The 14,656-nt window shown below is 37.7% G+C and overlaps 1 protein-coding gene across 1 annotated transcript in view; it reads left to right on the top strand.

The window, feature by feature from the left end:
• Positions 1-1,700: 1,700 nt before the first annotated feature.
• trioa (trio Rho guanine nucleotide exchange factor a) overlaps positions 1,701-14,656 on the top strand; it is a 129,298-nt gene continuing 116,342 nt past the window's right edge. Inside the window, 1 exon segment of the mRNA XM_048201608.1 lies at positions 1,701-2,064. Coding sequence (XP_048057565.1) covers positions 1,995-2,064 — 70 coding nt within the window. The 5' untranslated portion in view covers positions 1,701-1,994.

Below are 14,656 nucleotides of genomic sequence, written 5' to 3'. Positions count from 1 at the left end.
AAAAAAAAAAATTCCTGCATAATTGCTTTTGGCATTTCACTATATGTCACATGTCATAACAAGTTATTGGTTCACACACTTGTAGTTCACAAATAAACAAATTATGTGCTTCACAAATAAATGCCCATTGTGACGTTTCACATCTGTAATAATTCATTCACCCTCACTTATGCAAAACAATTTGGTATTTAGAAACAGGCATTTAGGAAAGTAGCCTACTAAACTGGTTTTTGTTGCCATGTAGGATATATATAGGAGAAAATTACAATGTGCCTTTATTGAAAATGAGCCAGAAATGACCTGAAGAGAATATGAGGGTACAATTTGAGTGTTTATTCATTTTGGGTGTTTAAAGGATTAGTTCACTTTCAAATTAAAATTTCCTGATAATTTACTCACGCCCATGTCATCCAAGATGTTCATGTCTTTCTTTCTTCAGTCGAAAAGAAATTAAGGTTTTTGAGGAAAACATTCCAGGATTATTCTCCTTATAGTGGACTTCAATGGACTCCAAACGGTTGAAGGTCAAAATTACAGTTTCAGTGCAGCTTCAAAGTGTTCTACACGATCCCAGGAATAAGGGTCTTATCTAGAGAAACCATCACTCATTTTCTAAAACAAAAAATAAATTTTTTATACATTTTAACCATAAATGCTCATCTTGAACTAACTCTCTTCTTCTTCTTCTTCTTCTTCTTCTTCTCTATTTGAATTCCAGCAGTGTAGACACTGCTAAGTGTATTACTGCCCTCCACAGGTCAAAGTTTGAACTAAATTGTCATATACAATATGCTAGTGCAAGTATATAACAATTAGTTCAAACTTTGACCTGTGGAGGGCAGTAATACACTTAGCAGTGTCTACACTGCTGTAATTCTAATAGAGAAGAAGAAGAAGAGAGCTAGTTCAAGATGAGATGTATATAATTTTTAATTTTTTTTTTAGAAAATGAGCAATGGTTTCTCTAGATACGACCCTTATTTCTCATCTGGGATCGTGTAGAATGCTTTGAAGCTGCACTGAAACTAATTTTGACCTTCAACCGTTTAGAGGCCATTGCAGTCCACTATATGGAGAAAAATCCTGGAATGTTTTCATCAAAAACCTTAATTTCTTTGCAACTGAAGAAAGAAAGACATGAACATATTGGATGACATGGGGGTGAGTAAATTATCAGGAAATTTTAATTTGAAAGTGAACTAATCCTTTAAAGGGTTAGTTCACGATGACGCTTCCTCTCTCAAGATCCATAAAGGTACTAAAAACATATTTAAAACAGTTCAGTGGTTCCACCTTAATAGGCTATTATAAAGCGACGAGAATACTCCTTGTGCGCCAAAAAATAAATAAATAAAATAACGACTTTTCAACAATATAGTGATGGGCCGATTTCAAAACACTGCTTCGGAGCTTTACGAATCGAATTAGTGACTCGGATCGCCAAAGTCACGTGATTTCAGCAGTTTAGCCGTTTGATAGGAGATCCGAGTCACTGATTCGATTCGTAAAGCTCCGAAGCAGTGTTTTGAAATTTTCATTTTAGGTTTGAGAGAGAATTAAGACATTTTTGTAAATCAAAACACCTTTCTAATGAATATATGATTCATGATTCATGAAGAGTGACCAGGAAAATTTCAAATTCCATCATATTCCCCAGAAAAAATCATTATGGGACCCCTGAGGACCCAGTTAAGGTCAGTGGAAAGGGAAAGGCTGCTTTTCTGAAGCAAACTCCCGCCCCCTGCCGTCTTCCCTGACTCTCCGTCTCAGCTACGCTTGGGAGAGCCGCCGGCCGGCGCTATTAATTTGTGTTATCCAAGATGGAGGAGGTTTTGTGATGTTCCCCAGCACTCAGAAGTGATCCTTTTTCCGTCCGTGTCAGATCATTCCTCAGACACAGGGGCGGACATCTTTTAAATCCTTCTGCCTGTGGGGGAAATAAAGAGCAACTTTAGATTTGGATATTAGTTTTTTTTGTGTTTTTCGCCACAGCCATGAGCTCGGGGGAAGGGGCCGAGGAGGCGGCTAAGGACGCGGCCGATATAGCGACGTTCTTCAAATCTGGTAAGCCCGAAGCTCGCGAGGCTGCTCTGATTGAATGGCGCGAGCCACCGCGCGGCTGCGGGACATTGTTCGTGCACTGCCGTTCATAGGGTGGGTGGGGAGGTTGGATCGCACTGGACATTTGCAGTCGTTTTTGTACCATATAAATGCATTGTGCAAAAAAAAAAAAATCTCTGTAATGTTGGTTTGACAACCAGCGTTAGAGTGAAATGTGGTTTATAACGACCTAGCTGGAGAAATATCAGTTAGTCGTGCCGTTAGCTCGAACCATAGGTGGCCATTGGTTAGATTTTAATATCATATTTACAGAAATCACAATCACTTACTGTGGATTTAGCAGTTTTGGAAGTAAAATATTTTTGTTAAATATATTTGGGTGCTACTTGTGAGCTGAAATATAAGGTTAGCTGGAGAGTGGTGTGCAGGCAGGCCACCTTATGAATAAATAAATTAAGTTATACTCCCAGATGCACAGATTTTAACCCCTCATGAATCATCTGTAGTGTTATTCTCAATACTATATTATCTTGATTTGGAGGCAGCCATTAGAAATAAAGTAAATTCAAAGTGTCAGTCCCTTTATGCTACTTTTAATGATCCATTACTGAACTGACAAATAAAATGGCGTTATTTTCAAACACAAGACTATCAGTTAGTCATACAATCAGTAGTTTATGAACGATCAGACGGATCTGAGAATCAAAGGTAGTCAGCAATGTAAACAATGACCTGGCGTGGCACTCCAACTCCCTGCTAACTAGCTAGCATTGTGTGATAGATTGAGGAGGTGAAAGACTGCTTAATACCCCAGCACTTAAAGTCATAAGGTCGTTATTCACATTAAAGATAATAACAGACGCGATTGCGGGTATTTTGGTTAGATTTCGCTAAAAATCAGGGTTAATCTGTTGCCTGATTGACTCGTGTAGCATTTGGTTGCTAAGTTAGCAAAGCTATTCCAGAAAGATTGATGACACAATTACCTGATTATGAAATATCATATTCATTTTAAACAAATATTAGATTGCTTTTATGTTAGTGAAGATGTAATGTGGTATATAAACAGGGATTTAATTGAGCCAACTGATGATGATGATGATGATGTATAGGCTTATATATCACAAATATGACGCATATCTTATTGTTTATAATTCTAATAGCAGGACTTTCATCTGCAAGCCCAGGTTAATCATTCACAAGACTCTTTTTAATGCCTCTGCATAATGCATTCAGGAAATGTTTAGTCCAAGACTAGGTCACAAAGTCCTGTCCTACTGAATACAACCATCCTAAACCAGCCTGAGCTGGTTTCAAGCCGATTCTGGACACTTTTTAGCTGGTCATTCTGATTGACCAGCTTGGCCAGGCTGGGAGACCAACTTAAACAAGCTTAGACTGGTCATAACAGTTTTTCTTGTTGGGTAACCTTAAGTCTTAAAGACACTAGACAATGATCTAAATGATTTATTTAGTTGTTTTTAAAGTATTATGATAAGTTGCATCAGTTTCAACACAAATGACAGTACCATCTTGAGATTCGAGCATAGCGGTTTTGTTTTGGGTTAGGTAGTGAAACCACAATTGGAAGTGCTGTATCTTGCAGATTTCATGCCGGAAGACTTTGGTTGTTTCAGTAACCTCTCAAGAGGCTTTTGGTTTTAAGCGTTTTGCCACTATTATTACCCACTTTGCAGCATCTTGATATTTGTGTTGTTTGTGCCTGTGTAAGTTAGTCCTGTATTATTCAGTTTTTGCACATATCAGTGAACCATCATGTTTGAACATGCATCAGCTCATAGACTCTCTCTAACTCCACCTCCTCACCCCTGTACTCACTAAACACCTTGACCCGGTGTTTATCATCCGTCTACGTGCCATAGAAATGAATCTCCTTGTCTGTGTCTGATACAGCAATGATGATGTTTTCAACATTGATCGTAATAAGAAATGTCTTGAGCACCAAGTCAGCATGTTAAAATGATTTCTGAAGGATCATGTGACAAGGAAGACCTGAGTAATGGCTGCTGGAAATGATCTTCTTTCTGAGCAGATCTTAACAATTTTCACTAGGTTCATATCTGTAGTTATTTGTTCTGCCACTCTTTCTTTTGGCTTCATGTGTGGCTTTTTGTTGTTCTTAAGGTTTGTCGTCTCTTGGGTGTTTTTGTGTTGGGACTAGTATGTGAGTGTTCCTCATCAAGTACATACATTGCTTATTAATAAATGTTCACCTTTTGATTATTATTATTGCCTCTATGTGTCTGATTTTTAATTTCCAACCTATTTTGGGTTCATTTTAAGCCAGCCATATAGACATTTTTAAACAATAGTTGGGTTAAATAAACTACCCAGCAGGTTGGGCAAACATTTATTGGGTTAAAACAACCCAATCACTGGGTTTGTCCATTTTCAACTCAACTTGGGTTGTTTTTAACCCAGCAGTCCACCCTCATTTATTAGAAATTCATTAAGAAATGTAGACCAATGCACGTTTTTGACAGCTGTACAGCGTGTCATTTTTGAGCAACCAAATGGAAATGCAAATTGACAGAAAGAGAGCAAGCAAGATCTTCAAACAAAGCCAAGTGTACCATCTTCAAAACCAGTTCAAACCCAGTAAACACCTTTAATACAGACATTGATCTCTCATTAGCTGTATGTATGAACATCTGCGTTGCTACAGAGAAACCTTGCAGCTTGAGCTATAACGCACCCTATTTTACTCTGAAATGTCTTTAAGATGCAACATCTGTATAAAATTTCATCTTAACACCACGATTACAAGGCCACACAGAGTATGTATTTTTTTGCAAATGTGTGGTTTCAGTTGTTGCTACACTTCTTTGTGAATTTAGAATAAATTTTAGTATGGAAATTATTGGATGAGTCATGATTTGTTCATGAAAATGTTCTTATGCAGATTTCTTGATCTAGTGTCTTAAAGTGATCACAGCATGTCAGTAAAGCCCTGTGAAATCTGTTTCATTTTTTCCCGAATTCCATTTTTTCCCATTTGAATTTTTGTGCATTCTTTTGATTTATTTATCCAAAATATGCCAAATTCTGTGAAATTCCACATTATACTGTAAATTCCATTTTTATAACTGTATTCCGTCTGTTTTCTCCACAGTGAGGAAATCATAGTTGCCCTATTTTAAACTGGGTTTGAAGAAGATATTTTTATGTAATAAAAAAATGACGTCACCCCACCTTTAATGTCCTTAAAATAAAGGTTCTTTATTGGCATCCATAAAGAACCTTTACCATCCATGGAATCATTCCATTGCACAAAAGATTCATAGAATCATACAATACCTCTTATTGTTAAAGTCATAGTTTTATGTTCTTTTTCTTTCCTGTTTAACTTTTTTTGAACTTCGCATTGTGTGCTAAATTGCTGTTCTGTTGATTTTGATGGTGCCTTTGTCCTTGGCTAATAGGCCCCCTGGTAGATTTTGGAGCCCTGGCAGTGGCTGCTTTTTTCTCTCTGTAGCGTTAGATGAATTTTTCTGACACTCAGACGTCATGTGGTTAGCATTGAGGAGTTACATTTTCTGTCGTTGACTGTTACCACCCCAGCTGGATCGTCCCTGTGCTCAGCCCGTTCACCTCAGGCTCTCTCTCTGTTTCTCCTTTTCTCCTTCTATGTCTCTGTTGTGTCATGGCCCCTTGATTTATCCGGCCTCTATCTCTCTCCCTCTCCCTGTCATCTTTTTTTCAGTTTCTTGTTCGGCTCTTCTCTCTGTCTCCATGTGTGGTAGGGAAAGGTCGTATTGACCTACATTCGCTGGGTTAGGAATGGTGCACTCGCTGCCCCCTCTGTCTCCTGGCACAGCGCAAGAAGATCCTACTTATTCAACTGCAGAGAGAGAGAGACGCCAAGACAGCTTCCGACAGTAAATCGCAGAGGCTGATGCTGGATCATCCTGACAGAAAATGAGGGACATAGTTAAAGGAAGAGAGGGCAGACGAGAAGCAAAAAAGACAGAATAAGGGCCAAAATGAGGGTGAGGGGTAAAATATGTCTAATAGAGAAAATGGATGTGCAGAAATTTGTGTCATTGCTCAAGGAGTCGACTATTGACATTAGTTTTGTTGGTAACTTTACAATAAGGTCGATTAGTTAGCATTGGTTAAAGCAGTGGTTCTGGCTTCACCGTAGGACCCACATTTTCCCATGGTCATTAAGCTGTGACCCAAATTTTTAGAAATTTGAACCAAGCAAATTTATTTAATTTAAGTATCGTCCCACTTTACTTTATTTAACATACACATAATTGTAAGAACACTTTTATACTTTTATATTTATACTTTTTAACCACAAATGCTCATTTTGCACTGCTCTTCGATGCGCCACACATTACATAATCACGTTGGAAAGGTCATGCATGACGTAGGCGGAAGTACCGTGGTAGGGTGAAAAACTTCAAAATCGTCTGACATCGTTGCTTTACCTTTTTTTGTAAAGGCTGTTTGACTTAGTCTTTGCACATTTGCTTTGTAAATACTTGCTCGGTACTTCTGCCTACATCACGCGTGACCTTTCCAATGTGATTACGTAATGCGTGGCGCATCGCAGAGCAGTGCAAGACGAGCATTTGTGGTTAAAAAGTATATACATTTTTAGCTTTTTTTAAGAAAATGACAGATAGTTTCACTAGTCAAAACCCTTATTCCTCATCTGGGATCATGTAGAGCTCTTTGAAGCTGCACTGAAACTGCAATTTGGACCTTCAACCCGTTGAACCCCAGTGAAGTCCACTATATGGAGAAAAATCCTGGAATGTTTTCATCAAAAGCCTTAATTTCTTTTCGACTGAAGAAAGAAAGACATAAACATCTTGGATGACATTGGAGTGAGTAAATTATCAGGAAATTTTAATTCTGAAGTGAACTAATCCTTTAACTTGTTAATATTCCCATTAAAAACACATCTGCTTCATCTTACTAGCCACATGGTCAATAAAAGGGCTTACATGTGGTTATATCATGCCATGTGTTTAATAACAGCTGTTTGACCATTGATGCGAGAGCACATGGCTACTGCGACCTTTGACAGTATCATTCCCTGTAATCGTCAGGAATCATGTACAAAAGGAAAGCATTGTTGTTTGAATACAATAGTGTAGAAGTCATACTTCCCTTTTTGAAAACAGCTGTAGCGAAGGCATGTTTGTGTATTAAAGGGTCCCGCAAAAAGCACACCTGAATCCTATTTCTGTTTAAAAAGCCCCCGACGCGTGGCCCAGTTCTTTCATTTCAATACGTAGGGGCATTGCCTGAACCATCATAGACCTCAAATGCTTAGAGGCCTGAGTCGATGCCATCCATCCTCAGAATGTGAATTCATACCTTGTCCTTGTTTTGAAATTTTCCTTTACTTTTCCTCTCTTAATCTATGGCAATGTGAATATTAATTGACCTTATGACAGTGATTACTTAACCACACCCTTCACTTTTCAAGTGTGGGCACTCAAACAAAACAAAGGTGCGAGTAGGGTTGTGCGGTACTGGGAAAATACCAGTATATTTATTCCAAATGGTACAATATCATGATTTTGAGAGGAGAGATGCAGTATTGCTGAAATTACTTCTCACAAGAAAGTTTTCAAATGACTGATTTGATGTGATTATATATCGATTTTTAATATCAATACCAAAAAAATTGTTGAATCAATCAAGCCATCCCTCGCTTGCTGATGTACCTGCTGATTTCAGAGTAAATAATTTCAAATGCAGTTATTATCATTTCACAAAAATCAGAAAGCACAAGATTTTGTATCAGGTTATGTTGAAACTAAATATATTGATAGATGATGAGAAAAAAAATACATGTGAAGTGAAATGCAAAAGGAAATCTGTCAAGAAGTCGGACAGTTGACATAAAACTCCATGTAATCACCTAAATTGCATCTAGTGTTAAAAACTGTCCAAACCCGCAAGCTTTATTTGTACAAGCTTTTTACTTGATGGAGAAACATCATAGAATCAATGTCAGTTGTTGTAGGTTCATTTTGAATTTGGTGGTTCATCAGTACTTGGAGAACTTGAATGACACATCTGCATCAATTTGGGTCCTCTGTAAGGGCTTTTTGCTTTCATCACGTTGTCCTAGTTCCTCAGTCAGTCGGCGGCAAGAGGAATCATCCCAGTGTCTGGGACTGGGGTCAGTTCTTCTCATCCCATCTCTGTTCATTCTCTGTTTTCGGTTTACTCTGTATAGCCCACACATTCCCTTGTTGCAGCTAGGTTGGCGTATCGTATCACGAAACGATATGCACCTCTCTCGTTCTCATCTTGTGATGTTCTTCAAGCATCTGATATGATACTTAATTTGAGAAGATTGTGTACTCCATATATCTCCTCACAGCTCCTTAGAGATGGGGGTCAGGGAACATTGTGCTCCATCCATCGCTCGCACTCAGCCTGCCATTTAAGGTGCGTTCTCTCCAAGGAGGTTTGAAATACCTGAAGAAAGCTATTCGTTAGCATTCCCATTAATCACAATACCGGTTGCTAAGCTAATGCATGACCACCCCGCCATGGAGTATGTGATTTCATTTGAAATCCATTTTTCCAACAGGAGCTAACTGGCCCATTAATCGATTAATCAACCTGGCTTATATACATGATTCGCCACCTAATACTAGTGATAGGCCGATATAAATATATCAGTCTGTCACTAGTATTAAGTGATGAATTGTGAACTTGTTGAAGTGCAAGTTGCTACAAGGTGAGGACATTTCTGAGGAAATTCAAAATGATCATGATTAGGGCCCTATAAAATCCGTTTTATTTTTTCCCAAATTCCGTTTTTTCCGTTTTTATTTTTCTGGATTCCGTTTTTTTCCATTTTATTTATTTTGACTCCATTTTAATGGTTAAATTAAATTTTCAGCAATCAAAAAGCATGTCTAATTAATTGAATTCTTAAAAACAACAATATTAATTAAAAAAAAAATCATAAAAATATATTTTTTAATTTCTTCAGAAGTTCTGTTGTGTATTTAAATTTTTCTGGCAATCAAATGAAGGCATACCATTTAATTTATCCTTTAATCATGAAATTAAACTTTTTTTGTCAAACAATGTGTTGCACAACAGAGCTTTACTGTTAAAATTAAAACATGGAAGAAACACTGAAATTGTTTAAAATATATTTTAATAATTTATTGTTAAATTAATTTGTCTAAATTCTACTGTACAACAGTAATATGTTTCTGTCAAGTTAAATCAAACTTTTATTTTGATGGTTTGCCTAAAGCTTTGAGTTTCTCTGTGTTTATGACGGTAGTTTTCTCAAACGAAGCGGTTAAATGCTGATGAAATGACTTTCGGAGCAGCTCTGGAGATGAATTCGTGCGTTCATATAGTGAGGCGACAGAGGACGAAAACACTGCGAGCGTCGCACGTGCTTCAGTGAGCGTGCGCCCGCGCGATTGTGTGTGAGGTAAATGAAACGGCGCTTCCGCATCATTCATTTCAGAGTCACACAGGCATGCAGGATTCATGTTTAAATAGTCTTTTTGTGGTTTAATATTCACAGTCACTAGTCTATATCGCAATTTAATTTACGTGTACTGACCTGCTTTTAATTCATTCATCAAAAATTTGACAAATTCCGTGACATTCCGCGTTATATAGTAAATTCCGTTTTTATGAATGGATTCCGTCCGCGATTCCGTGATCACAGAAATTATAGGGCCCTACATGATGGGCAACATGAGAAGCTGTGGGTTATCTATAGATGAATGTAAGCTAAAATAATGAAGTTAAACCTTTCTCTGTTCAGCTGAACATTGTATTAATTTGTAATCCAAAAAAGGAACAATTGTTTGGTGGACTGACTATTTGTTGACCTGCATAATAATGCCAGTGAGTCTTTCCTATTCTTTCGGGGCTGTTCTCCTGGGGCTTGTTTTAAAACGATGCTATAATGAGCTCTAATATCACAGCAGACTCTTGATCTCAAAGCTCAGCTCTCATTTGGGGGGTGTTTGTGAGTGCCTGATTGGAGGCATGAATGAATCATGTGGAAGGCCTTCGTAAAATCCATAGACTTGAGTATGCACTCATCATTTAAACATGAGGTGGGTTCCTGTCTTTAAGAGCATGAAGTCTAATGCCATTAAATGCTGTGTGATTTCCTATGTTCAGTTACACTCATGTTTAAAGTAGGCATGTGCAAAGCTTACGAACCCATTGCGAAATCTGTGTGGGGAAATTCTTTCACTCACAAAATTTCACGCAAAAATTCGCCAAATAACAATGACCGCACTTTAAGCATTAGTCAGGATGGTCAACCAGTTGTCCACCAATGGGCTAGTCAATTAGCTTGACTAGATTATCTAGATATTTGTTGTTTCAGTACTTTTAGTAGCAGTATACTAGACTAGTATACAGGCAAATTAGTATATTAATCATTGAGACATCCCAGAGACAAGTCAGCTAATGTGACCGCAGTATTTGTATTATCAGGATCAAAAATCCTGATTATTTCTGATCTGGGTTTTTGATCAGCGACGATGAAGATGATGCTTCATGACATCCGAAAGACAATCCTTTAGAACTTAAAGCTCATCTTTGTAGGGCTTTAATTTTCGGATGTCATGACGCATCACCTTCCTCGTTGCTGTTAAGGTCAAGGAACAGGTAAGACAGAAGATGAAGAATAGTGAGAGAGAACGTCTGTAAGGAGAAGAAATGGAGACTGTCAAAATAGATCAGGGAATGAGAGCAGGGGGATGGGGAGATCTTTCTTTCGCTCTCTCTTGCTCTCTCTCTCTGTCTGTGTCCTGGTTTTGTTTGATTGATTCCTATGTGTTTTGTAGTCTTTAAACAGCTTGGCCTTTCTCAGTTATTTGTTGTCTTTTTTTCGCTCCTGTAACACAATCACACTTCACTGTATCAACTCACACTTGTATAACATGGATATGGATCAGAATAATGCTTCTGTGTTCTTTAACTGCTTTGCAGATGCCAGTTCACTTGTAGTTGCTGTGAGTGCTGTAGTTGTCCAGCTCATGTTTCCGGTTGCAGGAGCAACTTTGTCAAGATACGTCTGCAAACTATTTTATAGATGCTTTTCTCTCATTCACACTTATGGATTTCATCTTTCGCGGGCGGGGCAACCTGTCACTTGTATGAGATCGTCCAATAGCAAATCCAGTCAATTCCCCATGGACAAAATCAAGTCCCAGCCTACATTTTTTTCCCCTTGTTTGAGAAGCCATTTCACTCATATATATGTCACAATAGGGAAGACAAGACAACTTCCGTTTCATATAATATATCATTCAATAATCAATTATGGTAATAAAATATGGAGTTCCGTACATGGATAAACATTTAAAAACATTATTTTTTTAACATAAAAAACATATTTTAAATCCTCCAGCCCAATTGCCTACTTCCTTTAAAATGTGTTTTTGTGCAATTCAATTATCTTTCCTTTTTTTCCTCTTAATTTCTTAAAACTGTACAATCTATTCTTTCTAAAGGTTAAAATTTCTGCTATCTCAGTTTTGCAGAGACACCTACAAGTCATTGGTAAATTCCTGAGAAGTGTAAACACTTTCATAACATGCTCTGTTTGTTTGAGTAGATCCGCACTGCAACATTGCCTCAACCATGAGGTGTAAGTTTAGGGTGGGACTATCTGTTTGACTGAACTGTGAGACATGGGTGGGGAAACCTGTTTGCAAATTATTTTATCAATATTTTTGCAGCTTTCTTTTGTGCCGCTAGTGGTGCAGAGATGACAAACTGCAGCTTTAAGCAGTTTAACCCTTCATGCACATTTACATGCATGCCAATACACTGAAAACTCCGCTTAGTGAAATACCCGCTGTCCCGGCTTACATGCAAACCAATAACCCTACAATGCAAGTAAACCCCGTTTAAAAGACTTTTTTAATAAATCAGTTTATGAAGTCAAAATGTAATCATTTGTGTATTGTGACTCCAAGTATTTAATTTATGTTTGTTTTGATGATAAATAAAGCATTAAAACCAAAGAGTGTTTCAACATGTCAGTGGGAAACTTAGACTCATACATTATCCTCTCATGCAGTTACAGCATTTCATAATTTTTTTTATACTTTCTTGGGTCAGGAAAGTGTCAGCATTTGCGATATATTTCTTCCTCCCCTTAATGAAACGCTCTGACAACTCTGGATGTGTTTAAATCCACAGTAAGGGCGCTTTCCTATCACATATCACGCATGCGCATTTCAATAAGCTGACAGAACGCAAGTTAATGCTTTTACGTTTAAGGAGAAATCTGGTGTAAGGGGCAAAAATCTAGGTGTGTCGATTGGTTTGTGCTTAAGCCGTTTATGACTTTACTCCGATAAAGAAAAACAGGTTAAAGCATTTACATGACCACATGCATTGTCGGCTTATTAAGCATACTCAGGGTAAGAACGTGCATGTAAATGCACTCAGTGATGGTGACCGTCAGCATGCGTCATGCCGTCTGTCTCCTAGCAGAGAATATTTACTGCAGCTCTCCAGACTTCTGGGTGCTGCTCCATGGAGACCTCCAGAATTAGGTCTGTGACGAACATCTTATTCAAGGGGAGCTGACCGGTTTAATTTGTACAGTTTGTTGATTGTCTCATTTGAGTGTTTTTTTGTGAATGGTTTGGTAGCTTCTAGTTTTCCTTCCAGACATAATATTTCACATATGTTTCATGTAATATTACATCAGCAGATGCATACATAATGTCATCAACAGTTGCATACATATTTCATCAGCTGTTCCATGTATGATTTTGTTCGCTATATTAACTTGACTGAACTGAAGCACTCCGTTTATTAAATTAACCACACTTAACCAAATTAAGCAGACTGCTCTGTGTAACTTTGAGTTAAACTTTAGAGAAAGTTCAAGTTCCTTCTTGTTTGCTTATTAACTTGTTTCGTTGAATAATGAATCCATTTTTGTAAATTATTTCTGAGAAGTCATGATTTGAACTGCTGTTATTTTTAACCGTTAACTATCAAGCCACTAATTGTAAGAATGTGAGTCTAAGATCAACTATTGAAGCTCAACTAGCACTTCAGCACATTTGATGCTTACTAAACCCCCATTTATATTGTTTTAGGCCATGCTGTTGAAGAGAAATGAGATTCTGTGATTTATCTCTGTAATTTATCCGCTGTCATTGTCCAAAACTACATATTTTAATAATCAAGTGGTTGGTGGGTCAAACAACTCTTCAGCTTAAGAAGTGGAGATTTTAAAGGATTAGTTCACTTTCAAATGAAAATTAGCCCAAGCTTTACTCACCCTCAAGCCGTCCTAGGTGTATATGACTTTCTTCTTTCTGATGAACATAAACAGAGAAATATTAATAAATATCCGGATGCATCCGAGCTTTATAATGGCAGTGAACGGGACCAATGAGTATGAGCTGAAGAAAGTGCCCCCATCCTCATCCATCCATCATAAACTTGTGCTCCGGTAAAGGCTTTCTGAAGCAAAGCGATGCGTTTGTGTAAAAAAAAAAAAATCCATATTTAAACAAGTTATTAAGTAAAATATCTAGCTTCCGCCAGACCGCCTTCCATATTCAGTGTACGAAGAAAGTGTCACAAAGCTTACGCTACGTCCGCCTTCCCTATTCAGCTTACGGAAAAAGCTTAACTGACGCGACGCCAGTTTACACTTTCTTCTTAAAGGGTTATAGTTCACCCAAAAATGAAAATTCTGTCATTTATTACTTGCCTTCATGCCGTTCCACACCCGTAAGACCTTCTTTAATCTTCAGAACACAAATTAAGATATTTTAGTTGAAATCCGATAGCTCTGTGAGGCCTCCATAGGGAGCAATGGACATTTCCTCTCTCAAGACCCATAAAGGTACTAAAAACATATTTAAATCGGTTCATGTGAGATAGTGATTCAATATTAATATTATAAAGCGACAAGAATGTTTTTGGTGCGGCAAAAAAAAACGGCTTATATAGTGATGGCTGATTTCAAAACACTGCTTCAGGAAGCATCGGAGCACAGATGAATCAGTGTGTCGAATCAGCTGTTCGGAGCGCCAAAGTCACTTGATTTCAGCCGTTGGCAGTTGGACACGTGATCTGAATCATGATTTGACACGCTGATTCATTTATGCTCCGATGCTTCATGAAGCAGTGTTTTGAAATCGGCCATCACTAAATAATTCTTTATTTTGTTTTTTTTGGTGCTCCAAAACTATTCTCGACACTTTATAATATTAATATTGAACCACTGTACTCACATGAACCGATTTAAATGTGTTTTTAGTACATTAATGGATCTTGAGAGAGGAAGTATCCATTTCTCCCTATGGAGGCCTCACGGAGCTATCGGATTTCAACTAAAATATCTTAATTTGTGTTCTGAAGATTAATGAAGGTCTTACGGGTGTGGAACGGCATGAGGGTGAGTAATAAATTACATAATTTTCATTTTTGGGTGAACTAACCCTTTAAGTTGAATAAGAAAGGCGGTCTGTCGGAAGCTAGATATTTGACTTTATAACTTGTTAAATATGGATTTTTTTTTTTTTTTTTTTTTTGTTGCACAAACGCTTCACTTCGCTTCAGAAGGACT

This window comes from Megalobrama amblycephala, linkage group LG9 (genome assembly GCF_018812025.1).
Source record: "Megalobrama amblycephala isolate DHTTF-2021 linkage group LG9, ASM1881202v1, whole genome shotgun sequence".
In the NCBI taxonomy this organism is placed as follows: domain Eukaryota; kingdom Metazoa; phylum Chordata; class Actinopteri; order Cypriniformes; family Xenocyprididae; genus Megalobrama; species Megalobrama amblycephala.
This window is presented reverse-complemented; position numbering and strand designations above follow the sequence as displayed.